The following is a 26,687-nucleotide window of genomic DNA, read 5'->3' as shown; positions in this document are numbered from 1 at the left end:
GCTGTCAGTGAATTACCTGCAGGTCTCACTGAGACGTGTTTGGGTATCGGACAGTGGGAAAGGCCAGATGATCCCCTTCAGAGAAAAGTCCAGGGCTAGAATGAAGGGGGCAGACCTGACTTCTCATGGTGACAGTATCACCTGCTTCATCTACCTTGACGACACTGGAGGGGTACCATGTATCCAAAACCTTACAGCTAGGAAAGTCTTTGCTTTTGCTAAAGAATGTTACCTTTCTTTCTTTTAGATGTGAATCTCTTACCTGGCCCCATCTCTCTTTTTGCTTTGGTGGTCAGGAAGCTCAGGATCGAACGTGAAACCTCATTTTAAGAACTCTGTAGGTCTTTGCAGCCAGAATATTTGTTCTTGTTTTCGATGATCCTGATTTCCTATTCAACAGTATTCTTCCTAATTCTCATCTGTCATATTTTTTCACTGTGTATGTTTTCAATGCAAGCCGTCTTATTTTTTCTTGTGGAGTAAGGTAAGGTACACTTAGGTAAGTAACTGAAAATGAAACAGATGAGACAGATGTCCAAGTGCTCACCATGGTTAACAGTGGGGGATATTTGGTGAGGGAATTATGAGAACATCAGGGTCAGACTTGAAATAACTGAATATTAAAGCCTCTTCCCTATCTCTGCCTCACACTGTAAGAGAGTCCCAAAAAGAAGGGAGCTGCCTAAGGCTTTATGACATATTACTGACTGAGAAGAAATCAGTACTTTTCCTGGCAGCCAGTTCTCTGCTCTTCCCATGACAACAGGCCTCATTCTGGCTGTAAATGGCATGGTGAAGGGAAGAAAGATGGCTCACCACTGGCCTCTATGGCCAACAGAGGCCATGAAGAAGTGGAATGCTCCTTCTGTTCTCCCTACTTTCAAGCCCTGGCTGTAGAACCCTTCTGGCCTGCTGGCTGACAAGGGGCTTGGGCTACCTTCCATGGCAGATGCCATCCATGCCTTTGGTAATGGGCATGGTCACAGCAGGCAGCTCAGAGTGCCAGCCTGTGCCGAGACAGGAGTAGAGGGATGTACTTCAGTCCTTGCTTAAGGACAGAGAAGGCTTTCTCCATGAGAGATGCTCTCTTCACCCTCAGCCAAGAAGGACACAGGCTGAATCTGGCCCATGTGTCATACGTAGTCCAGGAAATAAGGCAGGCAGGCAACTCTGAGCAGCAAACATTCTGATGAAGTTCCTTTTTTAAATCAGCTGAAGATCTCAATTTGAATCAGACATGCAGCTCAAGTTCCCTTAGCTTTGGACATCCCCCCTCCTCATAAAGGTGTCCCCCTCCTTCACAGACACCCAACCTGAGGGCAGACAAACCTTTCCAAGCCTTTCCCAAGCAAAGTGGTCCCATGAATGTCCCCACAGAAACCCAGACTCCAAATTATCTAAAATGAGATTTATTGCATTTCATGCAGTTTGAAGTCCATGCAGCAAAGGAGACTAGCACAATTTTTAATGCATTTAAAAATAAAATAAAATTAAAACTGGGGGGTGGGGGGCAAATGCACAAAGTCCTAGTCTCCTTGAGTCCCTGGAAGAGAAGGGTTTGGGAATGAAACCATCCACTCCCCATGGCAAATAAGTCTCTTAAATGCATGGAATGTTTCCATGGCCTCTGATGCAAATCCACAGAGCTCTGGGGCAAGAGCAGGGACGCGGGGAGAGGAGCACTAGTGAAAATGGAGCTATACACGGTCACCTAATTTTACCTGAGGGCAGAACAAGGTGGTAAATCCTGGGGCAGCAGCTGTTCTAAGAGTCAGGAGATTACATACACCCCTGAGGAGATCTGCTCCTAAAAGAAGTGGCAGTAAGAACCAAAAAAAGAAAAACAAAAGAAATATTTCTTCAACCACACGCTTCAAGAAAATGCCATAAATATGTTATTTAATATTTTCATTTCATAGCATTGGACACACAGCTCAACATATTGAAATATTGATTCCGTGGAGAAAAAAATGGGAAAAAGGAAATAAAAAATATTGCATCTTTCTGTTGGAGAATCTCGGCCCCCAGGCGTCGGGCGTAGTGCACCAGTGTCCTAGCCTGCAGGAGGCGCTGAGGTCGGCAGGGTCCTCTGGGGAGGGAGGCTGTGCCCATTGCCCGGGGCTGTATGGCAAAAATTGTGTTGGGTGTCCTTGGCCTTGCCAGCTCAGGCCCTCAGTCGCCGGTCACCTGGGGGGCCTGCCCGTCGGAGGGCTGGTTGGCTGACTGGATGAACATGGGTTGGGCGAGATCCTGGCCGGCAGGCATGGTGACTTGCTGGATCTGGTAGAGCTGCTGCGAGGGGTGGAGAGGAGAGAGTGAGGTCACCCCTGGGAGAGGGGCATGCAGCTCCCTATGGGCCTCGAGTTGGTTGGGGGCCCCAGATACCTCAACCACCACCCATTGCAAGGCGTCAGAGGGAGGAGGGGAAGTGGAGCTCTGCTGCGGTTGGGAGCAGCAGACACAGGAGGCACCAGCCCGGTGTGAGGGGGTATGTGTGGTGGGCGGGGAAGAGGTGCAGGGAGTTGCATTTCCTGTGGCTTTCACTTCTCTGGGCTCTGCCTCTCCCGTTAGCTCAGAGCCTCGAGCTTGCTGCACGCTGTTCCTCTGTGACAAACACAAGCAATTCGAACCACTGTACCAGCAGCTTGGAAGTCAGCATTTCCCCAACTCAGTAATCCTCACTGGCAGGGGCAGTAGGGATTACCCCCTCTCCTCTTTTCCTCAGAATATCTGGCTCAGGCTGAGGCTACACTGAATCTCCATCTCCTGCATGGGCCCTGATGGGGAGGCAGGTCACCTGGGATTAAACGCTTACTACGGCGAAGACCCGCGAAGATGCTCGCGTAGCCACTACGGAAGGTTAGGGCCAACTGGACATGATTTCTCAGGTGTTTCCAAAAGAAACCAAAAGCTAAGACCCCCTGCCACAGCAGCCCTGGCACGTGAGCCTGGCATCTGGTGCTGGCAGAAGCCAGAGTTGGGTCCTGATGCCAGCTCCTCTCCCTTCTGGGCAGCAGAGAACATAGGCTTAGGCATGTCATCCTATCATGTCCTCAGGGGTCTCTGGGAAGATAGTGCGAAGGGAAAGGGGGCAGGAAAAGGGAAGATCCCTTCCTCACGAGTTTAGAATTACTGAATTCCAGGCACCTAGAGAGCTTGAGAGGTCACATGTTCTCTGCATTTCAACTAATCCATGCGATTAAAAAGAGCATGGCTTAGAGAAAAACTATTCTTAAAGAAAGGAAACAGGAGACCTGCATGCTAGTCCTGGTTCTGCAATGAACAGCTAAGCAAGCACAGACAAGGCACTTCCCACCTCCAGGGCTCAGTTCACTCATCTGTAAAACGGGGACTGGGGCTACCTAATGTCTAGGATTATCGTCAACTCCCACCAAGTCTATAAGTCTAGAGGATAGGCAAGACTGTTGTTTTAACAATTTCTGTCCACTCACTGTTAACAGATGATGGGACAGCTGCCCTAGCCATGCAAACCCACAGATGTCCCCCGCTACCCTGTCACAGCTCCTCACCCTCTGCTCCTGCCTAGGCCGGGTGTCCTACCTGTCCGTCCGTGAACTGGCTGAACTGCTGCTGTCCTTGCTGGACCTCTGTCTGTGTGATCTGTAGGAACCAAGACGGCAAAGCAGGCAGATCAGCTGCAGGGTCTGGTCCACCAGCCCACCAGCCCACCAGCCAGGAGAGGGTCGTGAAGATCAAATGGACAATGCACATAAAGTGCCCAGAATGAGGCTGGGCACAGAACAGGGGCTTGATGAGCAGCAGGAAAACAAGGGTCCCTCCCCACCCCCTAGCCCAGACAGCTACTCAGCGTTGGCACCACACAGAGGACCCCGGAGCATGCAATATACAACTTCTGCAACCATCTCTCTTAATGTCCACCTAACCACCCCCGCCCCACCGAAACCAGCCCCTTACTAAAAAAGTCTTTCTGGGGCCTGAGGCTCTAGTCAAACAAAAACACCTAGCTCCTAGGTACTGATAGGACAGGGCATAACATTTATGGTTTAGGCAGAAACCCTAAGAGTCTGTCTTTCAACCAGTGAAAGCAGACTGCAAAACACTGGGCAACGTGGTGAGTGGTCCCTTTCATTCTTGGAAGGTGGGCTCCAAACCAAACCCGTATCACCCAGATTATCTGACTGGAATATGAAACACCCTGGCGAGCAGGTGGCCTTGGCCCTGGAAGCCCTTGTGGCAAACCTATGAAGTACTTTTTCCGAGAGAGGCCACGTGCAACCCTCTGGGCCAAGGCAGGGGGAGGGGGGGTAAGGAAAACATTTATCACATGTACTTAAAATCTTATGTGGGCATTTTAAATACATTTTAAAGGAAATTTACGGACACGGAGAACTGCATCATATAATGCCAGTTGCTGCAGACAGCTTGGTAGACTAGAAAAAAGACTGAAGAATGTTTGTGTGCGTGTATGTTATCTATGGAACATTTGACTAGCTAATGTTTTCTGTGTACCTTCTCCTGGAATCATCACAGCCACCCTGCAAGGTAAGGACTGTCTTCTCGAGTGTCCTCACTATGGCCAAAAACAACCCATCGGGCCTACCCATGAGGCTATGAGGAAAACAAGGGGACAGGTATGAAAGGGCTTCATGAGCGTTTCTTACTAGTGTTCTTTGTTTTGGGTCTTTCTCCTCCCACCTGCTTGAGGGCAGGAGCTAAGTTTTGTCTATCTCCCAGTGCAAAGTAAGTATTGAAGAAATATCTGCAGAATAAATGAATGATCCTGAGACAAATGGAAAATATTCGTCATAGATGAGAAGGTTTTAACTGTGCCCTGTGGCCAGCAGGATTGTCCTTCACATCAGTTGAGAGGAGTTTCATTCACCTTTAAATTCCATTTACATGTTAACATTCATTCAACATTCATTCAACGAACATTTACTGAGCACCTACGAAATGCCACGTTGTTATAATTACAATCTGTTGTTACATAGACTCTGTCCTCAGGCACCCTCTTCTGGCTTCACTCCTTCCTCTCTATACAGCCAACTTTCCCCACTTTCTGGCTTTAGTTCCTGGTCTCAAAACTGACCTCTGGGGAACCAAGAACTCTTCCTTCTCACTTCCTCCCACCCTCTGCCACAGAAAGTTTCTGGATCCCAGGCTAGAATCTTACAAGTTTAAAAAAAAAAAAAAAAGAGGGGTACACTAAAGGGTGGGACCAATCTTGAGATCTGATTCCATGCCAGTGATCCCCAGGAAATTAGGGAAAAGCCCAAATCCTTATGCAAGCCAAGGAATGGGTTTAGAGTGGGCCTTTAAAGATCCCAGAGACTATATGGAACTCAGAAACCCTGCTTTTGGCTCATTCCTCATATTTTCCCAAATGACATCTTTGGAGACCTGCTCTACCAACTCAGCTCTGTCACCACTGTCAATAGATACATCACCAGAAATGCAATTGGGCCAGACGAGTCCAGCTCTTTAACGATTGCTTCTTTTTTTGGGTCTGAGGCAAAAGAATTGATTAACAATGCCTCCCCTTGTCCAGCATCCCCTGTCCCCTGCAAATAATACCCACATCCCCCAATCCCCAAGCCCAGGGAGGCAGCCCCCTCAGCACCTGTGGCTCAGCCTTCAATATCTCAGGGCATGAGAGGAGATGAGGAGGGCAGTCTCTGGTTACGGGTGCATGAGAAGGTAGAAGTAAAAACCTAAGTAGCTTTCCAAAGGGCACAGGAGGTGCCAGATCACAACAGTCATCCAGGTTTAAAGATGGAAACTCAGCCTGACGATGAGGCAGTCTGTCAGAAGGCTTCCTCCAGTCAGACCTGCGCACACACACACTGGGCTTTCTTCAAGTATCCTTGAGGCTTCCCCTGCCTTGAGTTTCCTTGTCGCTCAAGAGCACGATGGTAAGAGACACACTTTGAATCCAATCCTCCGATAAACCCCATCTGTCCCTTGGGGTGCAGAACAGATGTGCAGGGGGTGGAGGCGGCTCTTGCTGAAGGATGGGGTGGCGAGAGAGTTGTGTGCTGAGCACTCCTTTGTCAGAAGCCAGCTCCTGCTGGTTCCCAACTCAAGCCCTGAATCTCTGCAGCACATACCTGTTGAGCATTGGTGGCAAGCGTCTGGATCTGTCCCTGCACAACTTGGGTGCCTGATACAGGCTGGGCTAAGCGAATATACTGCAGCTGGCCGGCATTCAGCTGCACCTAGGCAGGGTCAGAGACAAACAAACCACCGGAGACTGAATGCAACCTCAAACAAGCAAACTTCCCATGACAAGAAATGGTGACTGTCCCCTACCCGTCCCCACCCTGACCCCTCCAAAAAGGCCGACCCTGAAAAGTTCCTTTTTAACAGAAACCCAAACAAGCAAAACCATAATATCCCTACCCCGTAAGTCATACAACACAAAAGAGAATATGTTCCTTGAATGGACTTGGGGAAAGATTCCCAGAGGACCTTGTCATATATGCGAGGACAGCATGGCTGGACCCTCAACATTCACTGGCTCTTAGCTATTTGCTCACAGTTTATGTTAAGATTTGATGCCAAAAGCTGTCTGACATCATCGGAACGCTTACACCTTAAGTGTGGGGCCTTTCTCCCCTCCGTCTCCACCCTTCCCCACCCCTGTTCCCGGGACGGCTGATCTAATACTGAGGAGAGCCCCCGAGTCTGCCAGGAGCCTAAAGCAGATGGCCATCACCCCGCACCACAGCCCTAGAACTGCCCAGCCCCATGCTGCACATCTTGGAAGAGAAAGCTGGCCCGCTTTACTATCTCTGTCCCCAAGAGCCAGGACCAATAGGGGTCTGTGGGACTTTTAGGATCCTTGGTGTTCAGCACTAGCTTCTGGCCAAATACCTCCCGAAGGGAAGCTGAATCAATAAACCTTTCACATAAAACCCCATCATGGGAAACCAAAGCTACAAAAATGCCCTTAGAGTCCCTCATGCTTAAGATTAAGTCTCAGATAATACAATAATACCACATGCTGCATTTAATTGTGTGCTAAAAGCCTTAACTCAGGCTCTTAATGCTACAGCGTACCATGAAAGCATTAGTGCTTCGAGCATGGGGATGAGGAGAGGACCAAGGCAGCTACAACGTGAGAGGAACTGTGGCTCAGCAGAGAAAACAGTCAGCAAAGGAGGACTACGGACAGTCACACTCAGGATGTGGGGCATGAAAGCGGCTCCAGGAGGACCAGCAGATTTGGTCTCTCTCTATCTGGAGGCCCAGACATCACCCTCCCTGGCTGCCTAGCCTGATTTTCTTGTAAGGGTGAGCCTCTTGAGGGTAACAGGCAAGTCATGCCTCTTTGTCCTGGAGCAAATTTTCCCCTTGCCTTCAAGAGCTAACCTCATTGCAGGGGCTTTTACTTCTGTGAGGAAAATGCTGACAGGATGAAGCTTCTGCATGCAGTGTTAAATCAAACTGCTTCTCTGAAACTTCAGACTCAATGCGGATTTGAACCATGAAGAAAAGACTAACACTGAAGTTCCTGGTAGAACATTCCAGAATTGTCCACTTAAGGCAAGATGGAGGGACACAAAATCTAAACCCGTTAATAATCTGGTTCAAAGGAGACAGGGCAAGGTATTGTGACCTGTAGTCATTTCTCTCCTGAGAACACGCCAAGAGGAGCTGCTGGGAAGTTGTGATGCCAAGCCTAAACTCCCCACTACATCCCACAATGCGGCTTCCAGGCAACATTAAGTTGCTTATGGGGAGGAAGACAGCTGGGTGGAGGCTTGGGAAACCTCATCCGCCAAGACTGATGGTGGCTGGTCCCAGGAGTCACCAGAACTCCTGCCAAGGAACATGGGATGAAAGACCGAAGCCTCATCCCAGGAGTGGGGGAAGGTATACTGCTGGCCATAGGGATTTCACATTTCCCAGCTGGGAAGAGCTCTTTTGCAGAAACTCAAATGTGACTGAAAAGCTGTGAGCCAAACAGTTCCAAGCCGTTCTTAGAAGCAAGCTCTTCTTTCAGGCTTGGGTTTAGGTACTGGTGATGCTCTGCCCTTCAGTCCTCTGCCACAAGGGTAGGCCTGGGGACCCTCACACCTTTTTAAAATTACAGAGCAAAGAAGCCTACCCCCTGGGCTTTCAAAAGAGGAGCAAAGCTTCCTTCCTAAAGGTCATCACTAATACAAGCACTCTGGTGAGTTTAGGAATGCAGACTCCTGCAGAAGGTATACAGTGAAGACCAGCTCCTAAATTCTGCAACAAGTCTTCTGTGCCCCAGAGGCTTTAAAAGACTCAAGTTAAAGTTACTACAAAGTGTGAACTCTTCTCTGGCTTAGCTGAACTTGTTTTGGTGCCCTCACATGCAAAAATGAGAACCATTTATGAGAGAAGTCATGGGCTGGTGGCTGCAAGGAATCTGGAATTGATGGGGGGGGGGTGGGGCGCGTGTGTGTGGCGCCACCACCCCCAGCCCCACCCCGTGCGGGAAGGAAAGGGAGGGGGGAAAGGGAGATGGAGCGGGGGGGGGGGGGGGGGGTCGGGGGAGGGGGGGGGGGAGAGAGAGAGACAGAGATGAAAAGGAAAGAGATAAACAGAGGGATGCACACACTCCCCTTTCCTAAGCTTTCTCCTGGCCTATTACTCTGTTAAGAAGAACAGTCCCCAAAACAGAGTTGAGGATACTTTCTGAACTTTCTTCAAAGAGTAAGTGGTTAACCAAGTCCAAGTGAGTTTCTGTATCTGCCTACGTTTCATTTACAATAGGAAGGGCAAGGGGCAGGAACAGGCCTGCTCCATGTCACTCATTTTCCACATTTTTTTGTGGCAAATTGACCAATGAATAGATGGCAAGTGTTAAGATAAGGACCTTTTTTTTTTTTTTCCACCAAAGAACAAGTACAAGCGAAAAAGCCAACAAATCTAAGAAATGAAATCCCTCAAGGCACACAGGAAGTAGCAGTCCACAGTGAAGGAATGGATAAGTTAAATGAAAGCCAAAAATACACTTTGCTGCAGCCTCCACTGGGAACTGACTCATGAATATGCAACAAGTGTATTTATGGCCTTCTCTATACACCTCCCTCTTATTCTCTGCAAATCAAAACACAGGACTAGGACTGCCTCACAGGGCCTTTGGGCCTTGGCACAGAATAGTGGTTACAATGATTTCTCTGCGTAGGCGGAGTGAGGGGAAATGGAGAGGAGCTGCCCCATCGTGGTGAGCCTGAACCTGGATTAAAGGAAAGCAGGGCGTATACGCTGAAGCAAGTTGTGGTCTGGGGTAATGGGAATATAGGTTTATAACAAAGTGTGTGTATGTGTGTGTGTGTGTGTGTGTATGTGTGTAAAATCTTTAACTATTTCCTGTTATACTGTTGAGCACAGTGCCACGCAGACCTTAAGGCAGGGCAGGACTTACCGGGATCTGCTGGATCTCTCCTGTGTTCGTAATGATCTGCTGCATCACCTGCATGGTCTGTCCAGTGCCACTCTGGGCCTGCTGGGCTTGACCTTGCGGCTGGGCCTGGACAATCTGCACCTGCTGACCTTCTCCAACCTGCATGGTCACGGGTGTGGTCTGGAAGGAAGAGTCATGAGAAAGCTGACTGAGCTCCAGCCCAGAGCCATTAGGCCTACCAAGGGGTTAATAACGAGCAGTTAAGCAGGAGCAAACCCCTCCATGAATGCCTGACCTCATCGCAACACTAACAATACTCAACCTACAGAATCCCTTGGGCTTAGAGCACTGTTAAAGTCACTCTCCAAAATAAAAGACAGGAAGGCCAAATGGATTTTTAGACTCAGAGTACAGAATATTTGCCTCGGCCCCAAATACCTCTATGCTTCAAGTGTTGCAGCTCTTCACAGCCCCTTCAATGATAGAAAGGCACATACGGTACAAGAGAATCAAAAGCAACCACGATAATTTGCCTGAGACATGGCTGAAGTCAAGTCTGGAGCAGGTGAGTTTAGAGGGCAAACTAAATGGAAAGTGGGGTCAGTATGGGTTAACTAAGCTCAGGACCCTGGGCTCCTTCTCACTGGAAGAAACATAAAGGGCACACTGGCTTTCACCCCCATTCAAGCAGCAGAGCGACTCCAGCCCACTCTGGCCAGCCGGCTGCTCTGGATCACAACACTGCTTCCCACGGGGGAGGCAAACACCCTTAAGACCTGGACACTGTTAAGACCTGGACCTTAACTGACGCTACCCGTAAGAAACGGAATTTAATAAAGCCAGAATTTTAACTTTCTAGAAACAGGAATCGCAGATTTAAGGAATTTCTGTCTAATGTATATGAAGATTCTGTGTTTCACACATACTTAGAGGACTGCCCAATGAAACTTGCTCCTTTGAGAGACAGCAGATTCAAACTGTCAAAAGGATCAGTCATTTCTTTAGATCTCAAAACTTTAGCCCTAGATGTGACCTTTACAGATCCCAGGATATCTTGTTCATCTGGTGGTGGTGCTAGTGGAGCCTTTTAACCACACCTGCACCCCAACCCCTCACTTTGGATATGATTTCTCCCCACTCTGAATTAAGAATCACCTCTTAAGACAACTCTGAGAGTCTCAATGAATCCTGGGCTTCAATCGATGCTGTTAATTCTGATGCTCTCACTTTCTGACTGCACAGGTCTACTCTGCATCTAAAGTTACAAGGGAAGGGGATATGCTCTGAGAACTGTAGATGGGACTCAAGGGATTACTAGATAAGGAGAAATTACTAAAAACTGCAGGAGGGTAGGGAAGAAAGATGACAGAGGGCAATACATGCAGTGGGTTAGGTCAACAGGAAACATCTCCTATACTCACACCATGATTTCCAACTCAGCCTGTTCCCCAAACCTCCAGTAATAAATGTTTCCAATTTTATGACAGAAAACACAGGATTCACTTTAACAAAATATGCTTTTCTTCCAACTTTAATATGTATTGGTCCTGCGAAGATATCTGAACTCAACTTGAAACAACAATTCCTATAGGTCCAGGGAGGTGTGACACAGCACAAGGCCACCCTGAACCAGCCAGACAGCGAAACAACAGAGATGCTGGGAGGAACCAACTTCACCGCCCTCACAAGCCTTATCAGCTCCAAGCTGAGCAAGTCTGGGGTGGCAAAGAAGAGGCAGGTGAAATTCTCGCTGACTAAAAAAAATGCATACTGCCAACTCATCACTGTACTACCAACTCAATTTCCCCAAGAGGATTTCCAAGGTATTTCTAAATCATTTCAGGAAAACGAGGGCTCGTGTTAGCATGGCAGATGCCCTGCTGTCGGGGCACAATAGCCATGAGCTTCTTAGAATGGTCAGCCAATCAGAGCCAGCTCTTGGCAGACTCCCTTGAAGTTTGCTCTGTACAGGGATAAGCCTTTGGCAGGTAAAGCTCTCACCACTGCAGAGGCACAAGCATTAGCCAAAGAAGGTCCCTCAGGCATCATGGTGCAGTGGATGCCTTGAGGCAAGGACTGGGCTGTGGTCATCTTTAAACCCCGTCTGCCTAGCACTGTGTCTTGCAAAGAGCAAGCACTCAATAAATTTCTGTTACATGGATAAGAAAACGAGCAGGGAATAAATCCTAAAATCATAATTAATATTTAAATCTACCCCTGTCCCAACCTTTTTTTCTTTAGGCAAACCCAGCTCCTTACTAGAATACACATGGCTGTTTGGGATGTGTCCTCTGCCTATCTTTTCAACTTGCCTAGACGTTCAGCTATGCTGACTGTACCCTCCCCTCCTACCATTCCCTGTGCTGTTTCTCACCTCCAAGCCTCTGCTCGTGCTGTGCCCTCTCCTGGGAAAGCCCTCCTTCCCTCTTTATTTGATTCATTTCCATTGTTCCCTCTAAGACTCATTTTATTCCCTTCAGGGAACTTTCTCTGACATCTTCTTCCACCTCCCTCACATCTTTGTTAGGTACCCCTTTTGAAGTGCTCCCATAACACCCTCTACACAATCCTAAGAATATCTTACACTTCCCACGTGGCAAGTGGTGTAACCTTCAAGTATTTGTAGCCCCAACTAGATTCTTGAATTCTTAAAAATAGGGACTGTTTTATTCATGCTTGTATCCCCAACACATAGCATTGGACTTTATCTAAGAGGACGTTCAATGTTTGACGAATAAATAAATTAATGATTGGCAGGGAATCTGGAGTCAGAGCTCAGAAAACATAGTTCTCCCTAGGGGCAGGACAGGGATAAAGACGCAGAAGTAGAGAATGGACTTGAGGACACGGGGGTGGCGGGGAAGCTGGGACGAAGTGAGAGTAGCATTGACATATATACACTACCAAATATAGATAGCTAGTGGGAAGCAGCTGCATAGCACAGGGGGATCAGCTCGGTGCTTTGTGACCACCTAGAGGGGTGGGAAAGGGAGAGTGGGAGGGAGGCTCAAGAGGGAGGGGATATGGGGACATATGTATACGTATAGCTGACTCATTTTGTTGTACAGCAGAAACTAACACCACATTGTAAAGCAATTATACTCCAATAAAGATGTACAAAAACAAAAACAAAAACACAGAGTTCTCTTCAGCCTCTCATGATCCCCAACAACATGGATGTTACTGCTTTCAGACAGAGAAGGAATCTTCTGATTACTATTGTAAAAAGAGAAAGTCACCTGACACAAATTTGGTGGGACACAGAAATGATGGGGAAAAGGGGAGGAGAGGTATGCAAGCTGGCAATGATGCCTGATCTCCTCCTTGAGGGAACAAATTCCAATTCTGGCGGGAGACACAGACAGCAGGCACGGAGTCCACTTAAAAGATGTCACTATTCTTCACGGGGGCATTATAAAGATTTTTTTCCTCCTAAAATTTTTTAGGGATCCTGGAGAATGTCTTGCTCACTGCACTTTCCTCATATGACCCACAAGGAAACCAGGGTCCCGAGAGATCAGGTGACACATCACCTCAGTGGCTGAATCTGGGGAAAAGCCCAGGTCTCCAGAATTCAAATCCAGCACTCTACAGCGATCTGACTGCCCCTCTGCCCTAGTCACACTTCGCCCATCCCAAACCTAAGAGGTGCCGTCTGGCTGGGCCGGCACCCTCCGCGGTTCACAGACCTGGCCCTGCTGAGGCTGTGCAATGATGATCTGCCCGGGCTGGAGGGCGGCTGTGGAGCTGGCGGTCTGCTGGCCTTGCTGCTGCCCCTGGACCTGGACGGCAGCGGGTTGCTGAGCCAGCGTGAAGTAGTACTGGACGGGCTCGGCAGGGGTCACGGACTGGCGCACCTCCTCCTGCGGGGCAGACGGGGGGGCGGGTCAGAGGAGGAGAGCCGGCTCAGCAGCCGCCACGGTGGGTTTCCACTCTTCCCCCAGACGGCCTCTGTGCAGTTGCCTGCTGAATGCTGAGCTCTCCACATCTGAAGCCAAGAGAAAGTGGAATTCGAAGAGACCAGTTGCGCTAAATCAAACTAAAACTAACAGATTCCGTAGGCTTCACAAAACATACAGCCAATTTTCTGAAGTACAGAGTAATCACCCACTGCGTGATGAGTTGCAAATGGGCAAATAATTACCGTAACTAAAAACCACGCACTAGCAGTGCTTGATAGTAAATGCCGTCAAGGCCTATGATCTGAGAACAGTGCTAACGGCAAGCACCCCAAATACCATGCTCTCAGGCTGGCTCCCCATCTCCCAAACAGGCAGCACTCTCCGTATTTCGCTCCCAGCACCTCAGGAGGGAAAGAGCAGGGGAAAGGGAAACAGGGCTTTTTCTGGATTGGAATTTCAGAATCAAATGTCAGGATCAAGAACACTGGTAGGCAAGAGCCCAGCTTTTCAGAGCATGTCGAGAGCTCTGTGGTCACTGAGGCCATGTCTATCCAGCATCTCATCTGGTTAGGTGGTACTTAGCCACAGAAGCGCAACCCAGGGGGCCTGAGGGACAGCCCTCCACTGGGGTGGCCTCTGGCCGATCTGCTGGGTGAAGAGACCGTTCCTTCTTCAGCTGACGTTTTCCATGGCAGAAGGAGTAAACAACCCTCTCCCAGCCACCTCGAGCTCACAGCTGAGAGTGTAGGATGTTTACACACACTACGGCATGGTTACAGCCTGAGAGTCCAGGGGTGGCCGGCCCCTGACCACTGACACAGATCGGCGTCTGCTCCGGAGGGCCCTGCGACACATGGTGCCCTGCCTGGGACAACAAAAACAACAGAAACATACAACCACTTGGGCTTGTTGAGCAAAATATCAGCTAAATTTACTCACTTCCATGTTCTGGTCTAAGTTTGCCATGTTCAAGGAAAGAGGAAAAGAAGATACTTCTTGAAGGTATAGAGACCCTGTGGACCAAAGCTCTCCAAAGTGACATTTACAAAGTTGGTACTGACCCCATCCCCAATCTGTGCTTCCACAGTCCGTTTCTCATTACACTTTTTTGTACTTGCTTGCCAAATTCCACTACTTTCCCTGGTAGAATGAAAGCCCTGTGAAGGCAAGGCCTCGCTCTCTCTTGCTCTCCACTGTCCCTACCACCTGTCTCCTTGCAGGCACTCAATAAGCAGCTGCTGAATGATGAATGGATTCATAGAGCCGGGCAGACAACTGGAGGTAGGAAAGTACTTTTTTTAACCCAAGTTGGGAGTATGACAAATTCTCTTGAATCCAACAGCTGTTAGCAATAGAAAAGAATCCCTAATTTCTTGCTACCTCTAGGATTCTGTGGCCATAGTGCAGGAGACACTCCTGTCCGCTAAAGAACGGGGTTGGGTATTCTTTTGCTTGCCCGGTGACTGGGGGCCCAGGATACTAAAACTAGGACTCCTGATATCTAGCCCCTGAGAAACTTGGATCTCTGCATGACAAGGTTCCCTAATGGCCATTCACCCAGTCTAGGCAGACACTTGTAACATTCTGGGTTTCTAAGCTAGTCCTCAAACATGAACCAACTTTCTAAGTTAATGTATTCTGTGCTTCAGGCCCAAACAGTTTGAACCCTGGACATGATCATGCTGAGGCAGAAGAAGAAGGAGGTCCCCTTTTATTTTCATCTAGGTCTCAGTTTCCAGAACAACTTAACTGTGACAACATCACCTCCACTTCAACCCCAACTTCTCACATTATAAATAAAGGTCAGCCAGTCAACTTGATCTTGGCTGTGACAGGGATAATACTGATACCCTCCTTAGCGAAGAAACAAAGGCCAACTACTCTTTTCAAGGCTCCTGAAATAGGTTCAATGAATTTATTTTCCACTCAGAACTCCCTTCCCATTCTATAAAAAACATCAACCACTAAAATCCAAACTAACTTGGAAAAGTTCTTGGGTGATGAGAGGGTATAGAGGACTAAGACCCCTAGAACTAACATGTAGGACGTCTTGGGGAGTAGGGAGCCACTGGCATTTACCAGCCCTGACCTGTCATTGTTCTGTCTCCAGTTATCCTTGACTGTAGCTAATCTGCAAGTGAATATGGTCTTTTTGCCAGACAAATAGCAAACCCTTTAAGTACCACCTTCAGAAGCTAAAATATCCCTTGCCAAAAGCTGTGAGAACATGTAAAGAGCTTCTCCTATGATGCCTACTGTATGCTCTTAAACTGTTTATGAACTAGGCAGTGTCTAGGACACTTCTGTGAGTATCAAATAGAGGCACCAAGGTTTGTGTTGTGAGGACAGGCATGACAGTTCTCAAATCACTGGAATGGAAGGAGGCATATCTAAGCTTCTTCTGCATTATGAATACTCATTCTGCCAATGGAGGTCAAGCTAGCAAGGGAGTGATTATGCTTGGTTTAAAGAAATGGGTGAAGAGAAAATGACATTTCAATGAGCAGGAACTTCCAACTCACAGTTTTAATGGGGCAGAAGTCAGGCCTCAACTATCTTCTGCTTGAGTAGTCTTTACTTGCTTTCCCGAAGAACAAGAAGACATGCCCACGCATCTCAGAGAAGTCAAGGGCCTCAGATCCGCAACTCAGTATTTCTGGCTCGTTTCTTTCCCCAGCAGTGGGAAATCACCCCCTGTGCTACAACAATCTCTGAATGACTGGATCAATCCAGAATGGGGCACTTGCCCAGCTTTAGCAGTGGCCTCCCCAACCAGAGTGCCTGTTCTTGGAATCTCTTCAGAAGTAGAGCCTGATAGACAACGCCAGAGAATGGGCAGCCTCACATCCTAGAGCCATCACCACAGTGCTGTGCAGCCAGCCCCAGACTGGGAAAAAGCACATTTGCTTCAGTAGCAGGAATGAACTGCTGCCTCCTTCAGACAGGGTGAGTTTTGGAGAGTAGGCGCTTTTAAAGGACTTAAGGAAGGTGCCAGCCAATTTGGAGCTTGGGAAAACGTCATGTCTACAGAGGATTAAAAGTGCTATCTTAGAATTTCAGGCCAGCTTTCAGCAATCTCAACCTTTCAAAGGCCAGGCAGTAGCTGTCCCGAACAGGAAGCCGATCAATCGCCTGAACACCTGCAAAGAACTGAACCTGTTCAGTTCAGAAACTGAGCTGTTTCAGCTAGACACACTTTAAAGGAGATGGATCATAGCATTCTGAGTCAGGCTAGGATGTAACAAGGAGCTCTCTGACACCCTAAGAGAGTCAAGCACTGAGGACGCTGGAGGAAGGGAGAGGACATGACCATTCTCTCTAGCCAGCTGGCTTGGCAGGCAGCCCCAGGGAACAAGCAGGAGTTGGTGCAAGGAGCCCGAGCAAGGCCTGATTTTGTCACAGAGCTCACCACCTTGGTTTAAAGGGGGCTTCTGAAACAAATTCCAACAAGGAGAATGGGTGAATGGTATCAACTGTTCTGAAGGAAGAGAAGTGGTCTGAGTTCTTGTAGTGACTTCTCAGAGAGGAGGGAAGCACTAAGAGGAGGAACTGAGCCGTGGGCACAAACCTGCAATGTTTCAAAGGCGATGCACAGCGGGACGACCGTGGCAGCCTGCCGCTGTAAACATCCGACTGAAAGCTCCCTGGAACGCCTTACAGCTTCCAGTCAAGGATGTTTACAGTAGCAAAGACTGCCCAGAAAGAACGAAGACGCAGTGAGGCACCCCGCTCTAGGAAGGAGGTGCAGAGGGCTTGCTAACCCAAAGACCCTCAGGCAGGGTCGGGATTACAAAGGGTGTTTAAGATGCCCACTTCTCCTACACTCTCTTACTCATTATTAACATGAGACGGCACAGGAGAATGGTCGTCACTGAATGACTCCTGTTTCTAAGGACAATACACTATGAAATAATTCATTAAAAACACTTAAAATTTTATTAACAAAACAGAGAAAGCAGATCAAGGCTCAGCTTTGCTCCTGCCAGACTCTGCCACTATTCCCCAAGCATCTCTACTACATCTAGTGAGTCATGCAATCTGCATGCCTAAAATGATGAGCTATACAGGAGAGGGGTCTATCACAATTGCAATTAAGAGCTTTATGCACCCAAAGTGCTGAAAAACAATGGTGTGACCTCTGGAGAGGAACAGACGGAAGAGCAGGAAAGGCAGACACGCACATTCTTTCTCATGACTGCTTAGAAAGGTCGCTTAAGTGGTGGTTCTCAAATATGGTTGCACATTAAAAGCACCTGGAGAGCTTTAAAAAGCACTAATGCCTGGGCCTCCCCCTCGCAGATTCTGATTCAGCTGGTGTAGGGGCGGGGCCTAAGGACTAGTATTTTTTAAACCCTAACAGGTGATTCTAATGTGCAGCCAGTGCACTGTGCAGAGAACCACAATCTAGAGTAAGAGAAAACCCAGTCCACTCACTCCAAACACCACTGTGAACACAGAGAAGCTGTTTCTTGGAAATCTAAAATCTGTAACTTGCTCTCCCATCCCAGATTAAGAACTCTGACAGACTTCCTAGGATACCTCGAAATGAGCTTCACTTTACTGTTGTAACTAAAGTCTTTCATTTTCATTTTGTCTATTTTCACTGAAATACCACCTCAGAGGCACTGAGTTAAAAGCATCCCTAAATGAGTAACAGAAGGAGATGTTAAGGATGGATCTGGTCTACAGAAAGAAAAGCAAAAGAAGAGCAAATGACTTGTGCTGAGACTGGAAAAGGAGCGTATCTGACACCAGGATGCAAGGCACTCTCTAGTCAGCAGCAGCGGCAGGAGCAATGCCTTCCCAGCTCACCTGACGCTTTGGTGGTTTCAGCTCATCTCTTGGAACAATATCGATGAGAAAGTCAAACTGATCAAATTTTGTAATTGCCATGGCGATATCATTCCTCTGTAACAAAGAAAAGCAGAGTGAAAAATTAGCCTGGGGAGAAACTAGTTCACCTGGCTTTCTACTCTCCAAGTTACAAGTAAGGTAAGACGATGACTTCTAAGCCAAACTAAATACCCATGGCCATGCCTACAGCCAAAAGAAGTACAACCAAACTCTTACAAACTTCAAATGATCAGACTTGATGGACAAACACTGACAAAAAAGAGAGAAATGTAGCTCATGCTCTACAAACTGTATATTTGAGCCTCCAACTATTACCACCTCTGCTGGATCCTAAATTATCATCCTCCAGATACATCTGTACAAATCTAGCAATCTTAACTGACACGTTTCTGGTCATTCTGTGGTTAGCAAAGTTAGACTATCATTCGACCTTATAACCTTTTTAAGCCCCTAAATAATATTTTAGCTCTTTGGTTCACAAGTAGTTATAATCTATTTTGAATCTCTTAGCTGAAATCCTAATTCAATAACTTTTTGCAATATTTTCTAGTCATTGGATCTATATAAGTTAGTTCCTACAAGGCTACAATTTTTATTTTGAAATTCAAAATCACCATGTCAAATCCACAGTTTAAATCTTGTTCCACGTGACATGAACACTGGCAGTCTGAAGCCACTAGAATAGAGGCAGGGTGGGTAGAGACCAAGTCAGCTGCCTAATGCTACAGAAACCAAGGCCTGCTCTGATGGCGTTCTAAGAGTGACATTCCCTTTCTTTAAATAATAGAATCACAAGATTTTTAATTAAAAACCAACACACTATGTCTACTTAAGATTTGTGTACTTCACTGTGTGACAATTTTAAAGCAAAGGAAAAAAACAGAAAAAAATAGTGAACTACGGTGAGTGATACATATGTTGAAGTGTTCAGGGGAATGTAAACTTTTAAATGCATTTAAAAATAGATGACTTGGGGACTTCCCTGGTGGCGCAGTAGTTAAGAATCCGCCTGCCAGTGCAGGGGACATGGGTTCGAGCCCTGGTCCGGGAAGATCCCACATGCCACGGAGCAACTAAGCCTGTGTGCCACAACTACTGAGCCTGCGCTCTAGAGCCCGCGAGCCACAACTACTGAGCCCACGTGCCACAACTACTGAAGCCCGCACACAGAGAGCCCATGCTCCGCAACAAGAGAAGCCACCGCAATGAGAAGCCCACGCGTTGCAACGAAGAGTAGCCCCCACTTGCCCACGCGCAGCAATGAAGACACGGTGCAGCCAAAAATAAATAAAAAATAAAAATAAATAAATAAACTGACTTTGGAGCAGCAATGGTGGCTATGCATATTCAAAAAAAAAAACAGATGACTTGATGGATAGAGGGAAAGACAGACACGGGAACAAAACAAGTAAAATGTTAACGGTAGGACCTAGGCGGTCAGTATACAGGTGTTCACTGTAAACTCTGCTTATGTTTAAATTTTTTTGTGTGTTAGCATGTTGACTTTTCCCTCCAACATAATAAAATGTTGGAGGGAAAAGTCAACATGCTAACAGAAATCCTTAGCAAGCTCTATATATCACATCTTCAAAGAAGGTGACTCATCAGACAAAATAGGAGGGGATGGAAATTTTCCTTCCCTTGTCTTTGTGATGGCCCCAAGCCATTGAAATGCAAAACTCCAGTCCACCCTTCTTGCCAGCCACCAGCTTGATAACAGACCCTCCCAACCGAAGCAGGGCACATCTTAAGGCTGCCAGGTCTCATTTAAGATTAGTACGATATAGTGTCACATTCTTGATGATGTCACCTACTCGAGCTACCCAAATGGCTCATCTATGGATAGAATGAGGGGAAGAAAAAAAAAAAATCACCTCCAAACATACACCAAAGTGTTCTACAGAATTTTGGAAACAGATATACTTAAATGGGTCTTTTTAACATTTTTATTTTGCCATTTTTAATGCTAGTATTTTACTGATTATCATATTTAGTAAAAAAAAAAAAACACAGAAATCTTAAGTACACAGCTTGATGAATTTGAATAAATATATGCACCCAGGTAGCTATCACCCAGATAAGAACAGACAAAGTTTCCTTCTATCCCTTTCCAGTCAACTTCCTTCCCCTACCAATCTGAGGCAACAACAACTCTGATTTCTATCATCACAGATGGTGATAATATATGGGGTCACGTGCTATGTAATTTTTTCCTCTGGTTTCTTTTGCTTAATATTATTGAGATTCATCCATGTTGTTGTATGAATAAATAGTTTGCTTCTTTTATTGTTGAGTAGTAATCCATTTTATGAATATATCAATTTGTTAATATATTTACATCTTGATGGATATTTGAGTTGTTTCCAGTTTTTGGCTATTATAAACAAGGTTGTTATGAACATTCTAATACAACAATGTCCACATTTTTGGGTGTACACGTAGGAGTGGAATGGCTGGGTCTTGGAATAAGAACATGTTTAACTTTATTAGAAAGTGCCAACTAGTTTTCCAAGGTGATCGCACCTTCCATTCTGACCAACAATGAATGTTTCAGTCACTTCACTTCCTTGTCAACACTTGGTATTGTCAGTCTTTTTTATTTTAGCCATTGTCGTGGGTGTAAACCAGTATCTCATTGTGGTTTTAATTTGTATTTCCCAGATGACAAATGATATTGTATACCTTTTCATATGCTTATTGGTCATCTGGGTATCTTCTTTTTTGAAGGGCCTGTTCAAGTGCTTTGCCCATTTTATTTTTTAATCTGAATTGATCTTGAAGGTAGCTTTAATTGGATCTCTCTAGATTCATAGACTTCCTTCAAGACAGCATAAAATAAGTTTTCAATGTCTAGCCACACTAGAATATAGACTTCCCAAGGGTAGGAATTTTTGTCTGTTTTGTGTATTAGTCCCCAGGGCCTAGAACAGTGCTTGGCACATTGTGGGTATTCATTTAATATCTGTTAAGATAAATGAATAAAAGCACGCATTTTCAATTTTGGAGATAAAGGGGAACAGAAAGCATAATTTACTTCCTTGGCTTTGTTGTTAAAATACTGTCACTCTTGTATCTGTCACACCCTTCCTCTTATGTCTGGGAAACGTTTCCTCTAACAACTAGGGCCTGGATGTTGAGCAGAGGGCCTCTAGAGCCAATGACCAAGGGGTCCTCATACAACATGAATGCTGATTTGCTGGATTAAAATAAAAAAGGAAACATGAAAGAAGAAAAGGATTCCCAGGAGAGTAGGGAAGGAACAAAAAGGCTAATGAGGTTAGTGAGACTATTCTTCCTGGGACTGTTCTTTTCTGGAGTCTCTCAAGGCTTCCAACCAGAAGTTGTTTAGATCTGGAAATAGATAAATACCCCTTTAGCCTCTGTTTATAGTGAGAGCTCACCAAGTACAAAGTTCAGTCACTGAGCTGTGAAAAACAGGAGAGTTGGAAATTAAGATTCTTGGTGGGGAAATACAGACTACCTTGGCTATATGGTCTGCCTGCCTCCCACCAGTAGAGGAAGATGCCAGTTAAACATATCAGCTTGACAGAGTCCTAAGGAAAAACAAAAACTTTGGTCCAAAGCCATGCAACACAAGAAGGCAAAGGCAGCTCTTGCCTAATTTTCTACAATATTACCTGAAGAGTCCGGCGCTTGTTATCCTCTGTGTGGATCCAGGCTCGAAGAGTCAACTCAGTGATAAAAATCTGGGCCGCCTTGGCAAACAGCACAGGGGCTTCTGCACTGATCATCTGCAACAGACGTAGGCCCTCCCTGTCAATCACCAGCAAGTCATTCAAACCAGTCAGTTCATCCCTTACCTCATGTCCTGCTCTTGGGCTATGGGGCAAGGGCTAGAAAACAAGAAGGTGGTAGCCTTACAAGATTCCAAGGTAAAATAAATCCATGAGCAGGGGACAAAGCAGGTAGCAGATAGAAGAAGGGAAGAGGGAAAAAGGATATTTATCTAGCACCTACCACGCACTTTCTTTCTCTCATAGTAGCCTTTCAGAGAAACTAGGGTTTAGGAGAGATGAAGTGATTTGCCTATGGCCATAGAGCCAGTAAGTGGTAGGATTTAGGTTCTAATCCAAAGGGAGACAATGTGGGGAAAGATAATGAGTATGAGAGCCAATGGATTTAGGGAAAATCTCTGGCTTCCTATCCTTTGGGGCTTTATTTTTCACATAGTGAAAAAGAGGATAACAACCTTCCAGGGTTGCTGTGGGAATCAAATGAGATAATATATATAAAAGCACGCAGCACAAGGCCTGGCACACAGTAAGTGCTCAAGTAATGCAAGCTGCCTTGCCAAGTCTGAATTCAAAGTTCAAACTCTTGGTCAAACAAAGCTCTGAACCCTTGGTGAGGTGCTCTATGCAGGATATAGCCACGGGAAGAGCTCTGGAGTTAAGGAAGTAGGAGGTGAGAATTGGGATCTTGGTTCTCCTACTCTGGGTGAGGCACTTTTAACCTCTTTGTGTCTATTTCCATATCTATATAATGGTGAAACTAACAATTCTTATCCTATCAAATCTCACAGGGTTACTATGAGGAAGAAGTGAGCTACTAAAAGGGAAAACTGTGGTAAACTGTTAGCTTCCCACACAAATACAAGAGACTATCAATTTTGAGTGGAAAGAGAGACAGTTGCTCTTTTCCTGTGAGAACTGTAACAGGAGGTGGACTCCTAGGAATACAGATAAGGCCACCCCCAAGTAAATCCTCTCACAAGGATAAATCATGTGAAACAACTCATAGATTGAAAAGTTAGAACAAGTGCAATATCATTATCAAACATTTCTTAGAGCTCAGATCAACAAACTAGAGATTGCAATAAGATGCTAGGAAGACGTCACTGTCCTGTTGATGTGATGATACATGTTTACACTACATAGTGAAAAGAATCGGGCGATTCAAAAAGCAAATACTCAGCATCTTTCAACATCTGGAAAACAGGATATCCCCAATTTTCAGAGAAGACCATACAACAATTAAAACTGTTCAATTTTAGCTCACATAACAATTTTAGAGAGGATCCAAATAAAGAAGCAACACAATATTTTCATTTTTGTTTAATTAAACTTTGAGCTCTAGAGAAATGAGCAATAATTTTCCCATCGTTTTACTTTCAATATGAATAACGAAAACGAATGCGAATTCACCTTCACATCTTCATCCAGTTTCATAATCTTCTTAATACGAGCCAGCGGGAGTTCCTGTACTCGGAAATCTTTCTGAAATGAGTAACAACAGGTACATAAATGGTAGGAATAATCAAAAGGGCATGACAGGCAGCATGAAACACTCTGATTGGTTTAGTCCCTCCTTTCAGAAAATACGGCAGGAGAGGAAGTACAAATGAAATTAACAAAATACAAGCTCTAGAGGCAAAATACTTCTTAACCAATGCAAAGCTTCAAACAAAGGGTTTCAGGATAAACTTATGATGGCTTCTAACAGTGCCCTCATGAAAAGCGGCCCCAAACAACACCAGATTCTTTGCCAGCACGATATAGAGATGTATTATACGTGTCTTCTCCCACCCCCAAGAAAGTTTACCAGCTTGCATGCAGATTAAAATGAGATTTTTGTCTTAGGGATTTTCCTCCAGTTCTTCCTTCTAATCAAGGACTGCAAGGGCAAGTGCCAGCAGCACCTGACCATAGTGATTGTTCTAATCAGCCATGTGGCACTTCCTATTTCTGACTTTTGCACTAATGTGACACCAGAAATTGGGGAGGAGCTCCTTTCCCATCACAGCAGCAAAGGCCTTGTCTCCAAAATCTGCTTGGGGTTGGGGGTGGGAGTAGAAGAGTATGGAAAAAGGGTGAGGGTGAATTTACCAGCTGTCATTTAGGAAGAGCCCTGTCAATTTTTTCTTAACAAACAAGACTAAGTTGGGGAGAAACCATTTAACTTTATTGTGGATAGGATTTAGGAAAGGGATTTTCGATTAGCACTACTCAATTACTTGCAATTTAAGTGCTTTTTCATTTTATTTTGATACTACTGGTATTTAAACACATGACCAACGATGGATGCAATTCTAGAAATAAAAATCAATTTTGGGTTTCAGAGCTGCAATGAAGAGAAAGGTGCAAAGGCAGAGATTAGCTAAAATCAGCAAAATCCCTACTGGGACTAGGTGTCAAATGATTGATTCTATAAGTGGTCTGAAACGTGACTCACCAAACCCAATATGCTCACCTGGGAATTTACATCATCACATTAAGGAGGAAGCAGCTCTTATTTGAGATTTGGTATAATTAACATGCATTAGTGAACTTTCTTTTCCAAGACCAACAGAAAACCTCAACTATACATCAAAGAAGGCAGTGGGGCATTTTGGAAAAACATCACCAGCCTTCCCAGGATCTATTTTATGAATACAGAAGAAGAGCAACTATTAGGATAAAATGTACACCGAGACATCTTACTTACTTACTTACTTTACTTACTTACTTACTTAATTTATTTATTTGGCCATGCCAGGCGGCATGCAGGATCTTAGTTCCCCAACCAGGGACTGAACCCATGCCCCCTGCAGCGGAAGCATGGAGTCCTAACCACTGCACCGCCAGGGAAGTCCCAAGACGTCTAATTTCTCCACCCAAACCCAACAAGCTGCTTGGCTACCACTCACCTCTACAAATTTCCAACACTAATTTTTCATCTTTTCCTTTTCCAAATTAGGTATCATGTTCCATAAGCCTCTAAAAATCTAACCCTGGAGTGGTAGAGGCTTAGAAGTCCAGTTTATTAAAGTTTCACCGAAAGGAGACAGCAGGACACATACTATTCTTATTTTTTCTCCTCCTCTTTCATTTATTACTTCATGCAACTCAACTAACAGCAAATGTATGATACCTACTACTATGTGGAAGATGCAAATATATTCTTACCTTTGAATAGCCAAATAGTTTGTTAGAGACTATCACATAAGAACATTATAATCCCCTATCCTATACTAGAATGGGGGTGTAAAATCCCACACAGAAAAGAAAGAAGTGACCAGCTGGCAATGGGGGGTGTGGGGCGCTGGAGTGAGCAAGAGGAACTGGCAAACGTTCCACAGAGGGGCTGAATCTGAATTATGTCTAGGGATACTGCAAATTTGCTTGCTGGAAAAGTATGTTATTCAGACAGAGGAAACAGCATGCACAGAAGCACAGAGACAAAAAACCTGGCCTATTTAAGTTTTCAATGTATGACCTTAGTACAGAGGGGAACAGCAGGAAAGGGAATGCTGGATTGGGGCCAGGCTCTAAAGGGATTTTTTAAAAAACATTTAACTACAGAAATCAATCACTGGTCTTCCTTCTTGTGTGGCATATCACGCAAAATGATGATGTTAAACAGAAATGCCAAAGAGAATACTAGGGATGATAATTCCTTTGGAAGGCCTCCCAGGATGATACACAAAGAACAAGATTATGACCACAAGATTTAGGTCTCTTGCAAGTGTGCTCTCATTTGGCTTGGTTATTTAATATAATTCCCACAAGACTGCTCTAAGATTACTTAACTAAAGCCCAAAGCTAATAAAAAGACCTCCTTCCCCAACTTGAAAGAATAAAATATTACTTTTAGAATTTCTATGAGACTAGTCTTTAATTAAAAGAAAAAACAAGAAAAGGTCAAGGATATCATCCCCACCTTGATGAGGTGTAAAATCAGGCAGAAATTTACAAAAAGCTCTGCTCTAAGCCTCACCAACCTTTTCTTTTGTGAGAAACTTTCTTATGATCCCCAAACCTTGAGATTTTAAAGGATCTTCAGATGTGCGTGTGTGGCTCGTTATCGCTGACGACAGCCCAGTTTTCTATAATCTCAGCCTAGCTTTCCAGTCACATGTAAGGGTTTACGACAAGCTTATTGGAGAGGGGAGCCCCTTCACTATCAGTAAATTGGCTTTCAAGTCAATGCTCCCCTTGTCATTGGAAACCATGCAACTGACATGAGTAACATTAAACTTCTGATGCTAATCCAAGTGGTAGAACAACTAACACATTTTACTCTTGGGAGTGACATCAGCATGGTAGAAGAGCAGATTCTCTCTCAGAACATTCTCGTGCTCCTGACCACAACCAAAGAACTACACTTAAAAATGTTGCCAACTGAAATTGCCAAATTTCAAGAAGTCTGAATTCACTCAATGAGAGTTCAAAGCCAAAGAAAAGTCAATGGGTCTCAGGCTGCACTGAAGAACATCCACAGTTTCAAATAATGATGAGAAATCTTTTGCAGGCCTACCTAGTCAGGCACTCACTCCGGCAAAGTCAAGATTCTATCCTCTCGAAAGCAGTGATTCTCAACCTTAGCAACATGTTAGAATCACCTGGGGGAGCTTTTGAAAAACAAGATGTCTGGGCTTTACCCCAGACTAAGTGAATCAGGAACTCTAGGGAGTGGAGTCCTGGCATGACATTTTTTGAAAACTACCCTGGTGACTGTAATCCACAGTGAGGGTTAAGGACCACTGCTTTAAAGCCTTGTTGCTCAAAGTGAGGTCCCTAGACCAACAATGGCATCATCTGGGAACTCAAAAGAAATGCAGAATCTCAGGC

At 45.5% G+C, this 26,687-nt stretch overlaps 1 protein-coding gene across 5 annotated transcripts in view; it reads right to left on the bottom strand.

Annotated features, from left to right (window-relative positions):
- Window positions 1–1,393: 1,393 nt before the first annotated feature.
- NFYC (nuclear transcription factor Y subunit gamma) overlaps window positions 1,394–26,687 on the bottom strand; it is a 62,732-nt gene continuing 37,438 nt past the window's right edge. For 3 of the 5 annotated variants that reach the window (XM_036844205.1, XM_036844214.1, XM_036844224.1), the window contains exons 3-10: window positions 23,283–23,354; window positions 21,756–21,869; window positions 18,076–18,171; window positions 13,051–13,224; window positions 9,383–9,541; window positions 6,090–6,197; window positions 3,562–3,621; window positions 1,873–2,604 (exon numbers count right to left, since the gene is read on the bottom strand). In XM_036844205.1, the coding sequence (XP_036700100.1) occupies window positions 2,173–2,604; window positions 3,562–3,621; window positions 6,090–6,197; window positions 9,383–9,541; window positions 13,051–13,224; window positions 18,076–18,171; window positions 21,756–21,869; window positions 23,283–23,354 (1,215 nt within the window). In that variant the 3' untranslated portion in view covers window positions 1,873–2,172. Of the gene's footprint in view, window positions 2,605–3,561; window positions 3,622–5,713; window positions 5,987–6,089; window positions 6,198–9,382; window positions 9,542–13,050; window positions 13,225–18,075; window positions 18,172–21,755; window positions 21,870–23,282; window positions 23,355–26,687 lie in introns of those variants that run through there. The other 2 variants (XM_036844231.1, XM_036844234.1) reach the window with 2 other exon arrangements.

The sequence above is a fragment of the Balaenoptera musculus genome, chromosome 1 (assembly GCF_009873245.2).
Source record: "Balaenoptera musculus isolate JJ_BM4_2016_0621 chromosome 1, mBalMus1.pri.v3, whole genome shotgun sequence".
In the NCBI taxonomy this organism is placed as follows: domain Eukaryota; kingdom Metazoa; phylum Chordata; class Mammalia; order Artiodactyla; family Balaenopteridae; genus Balaenoptera; species Balaenoptera musculus.
Note: the sequence above shows the minus strand (reverse complement) of the source record. Positions and strands in the feature narration are given on the sequence as shown.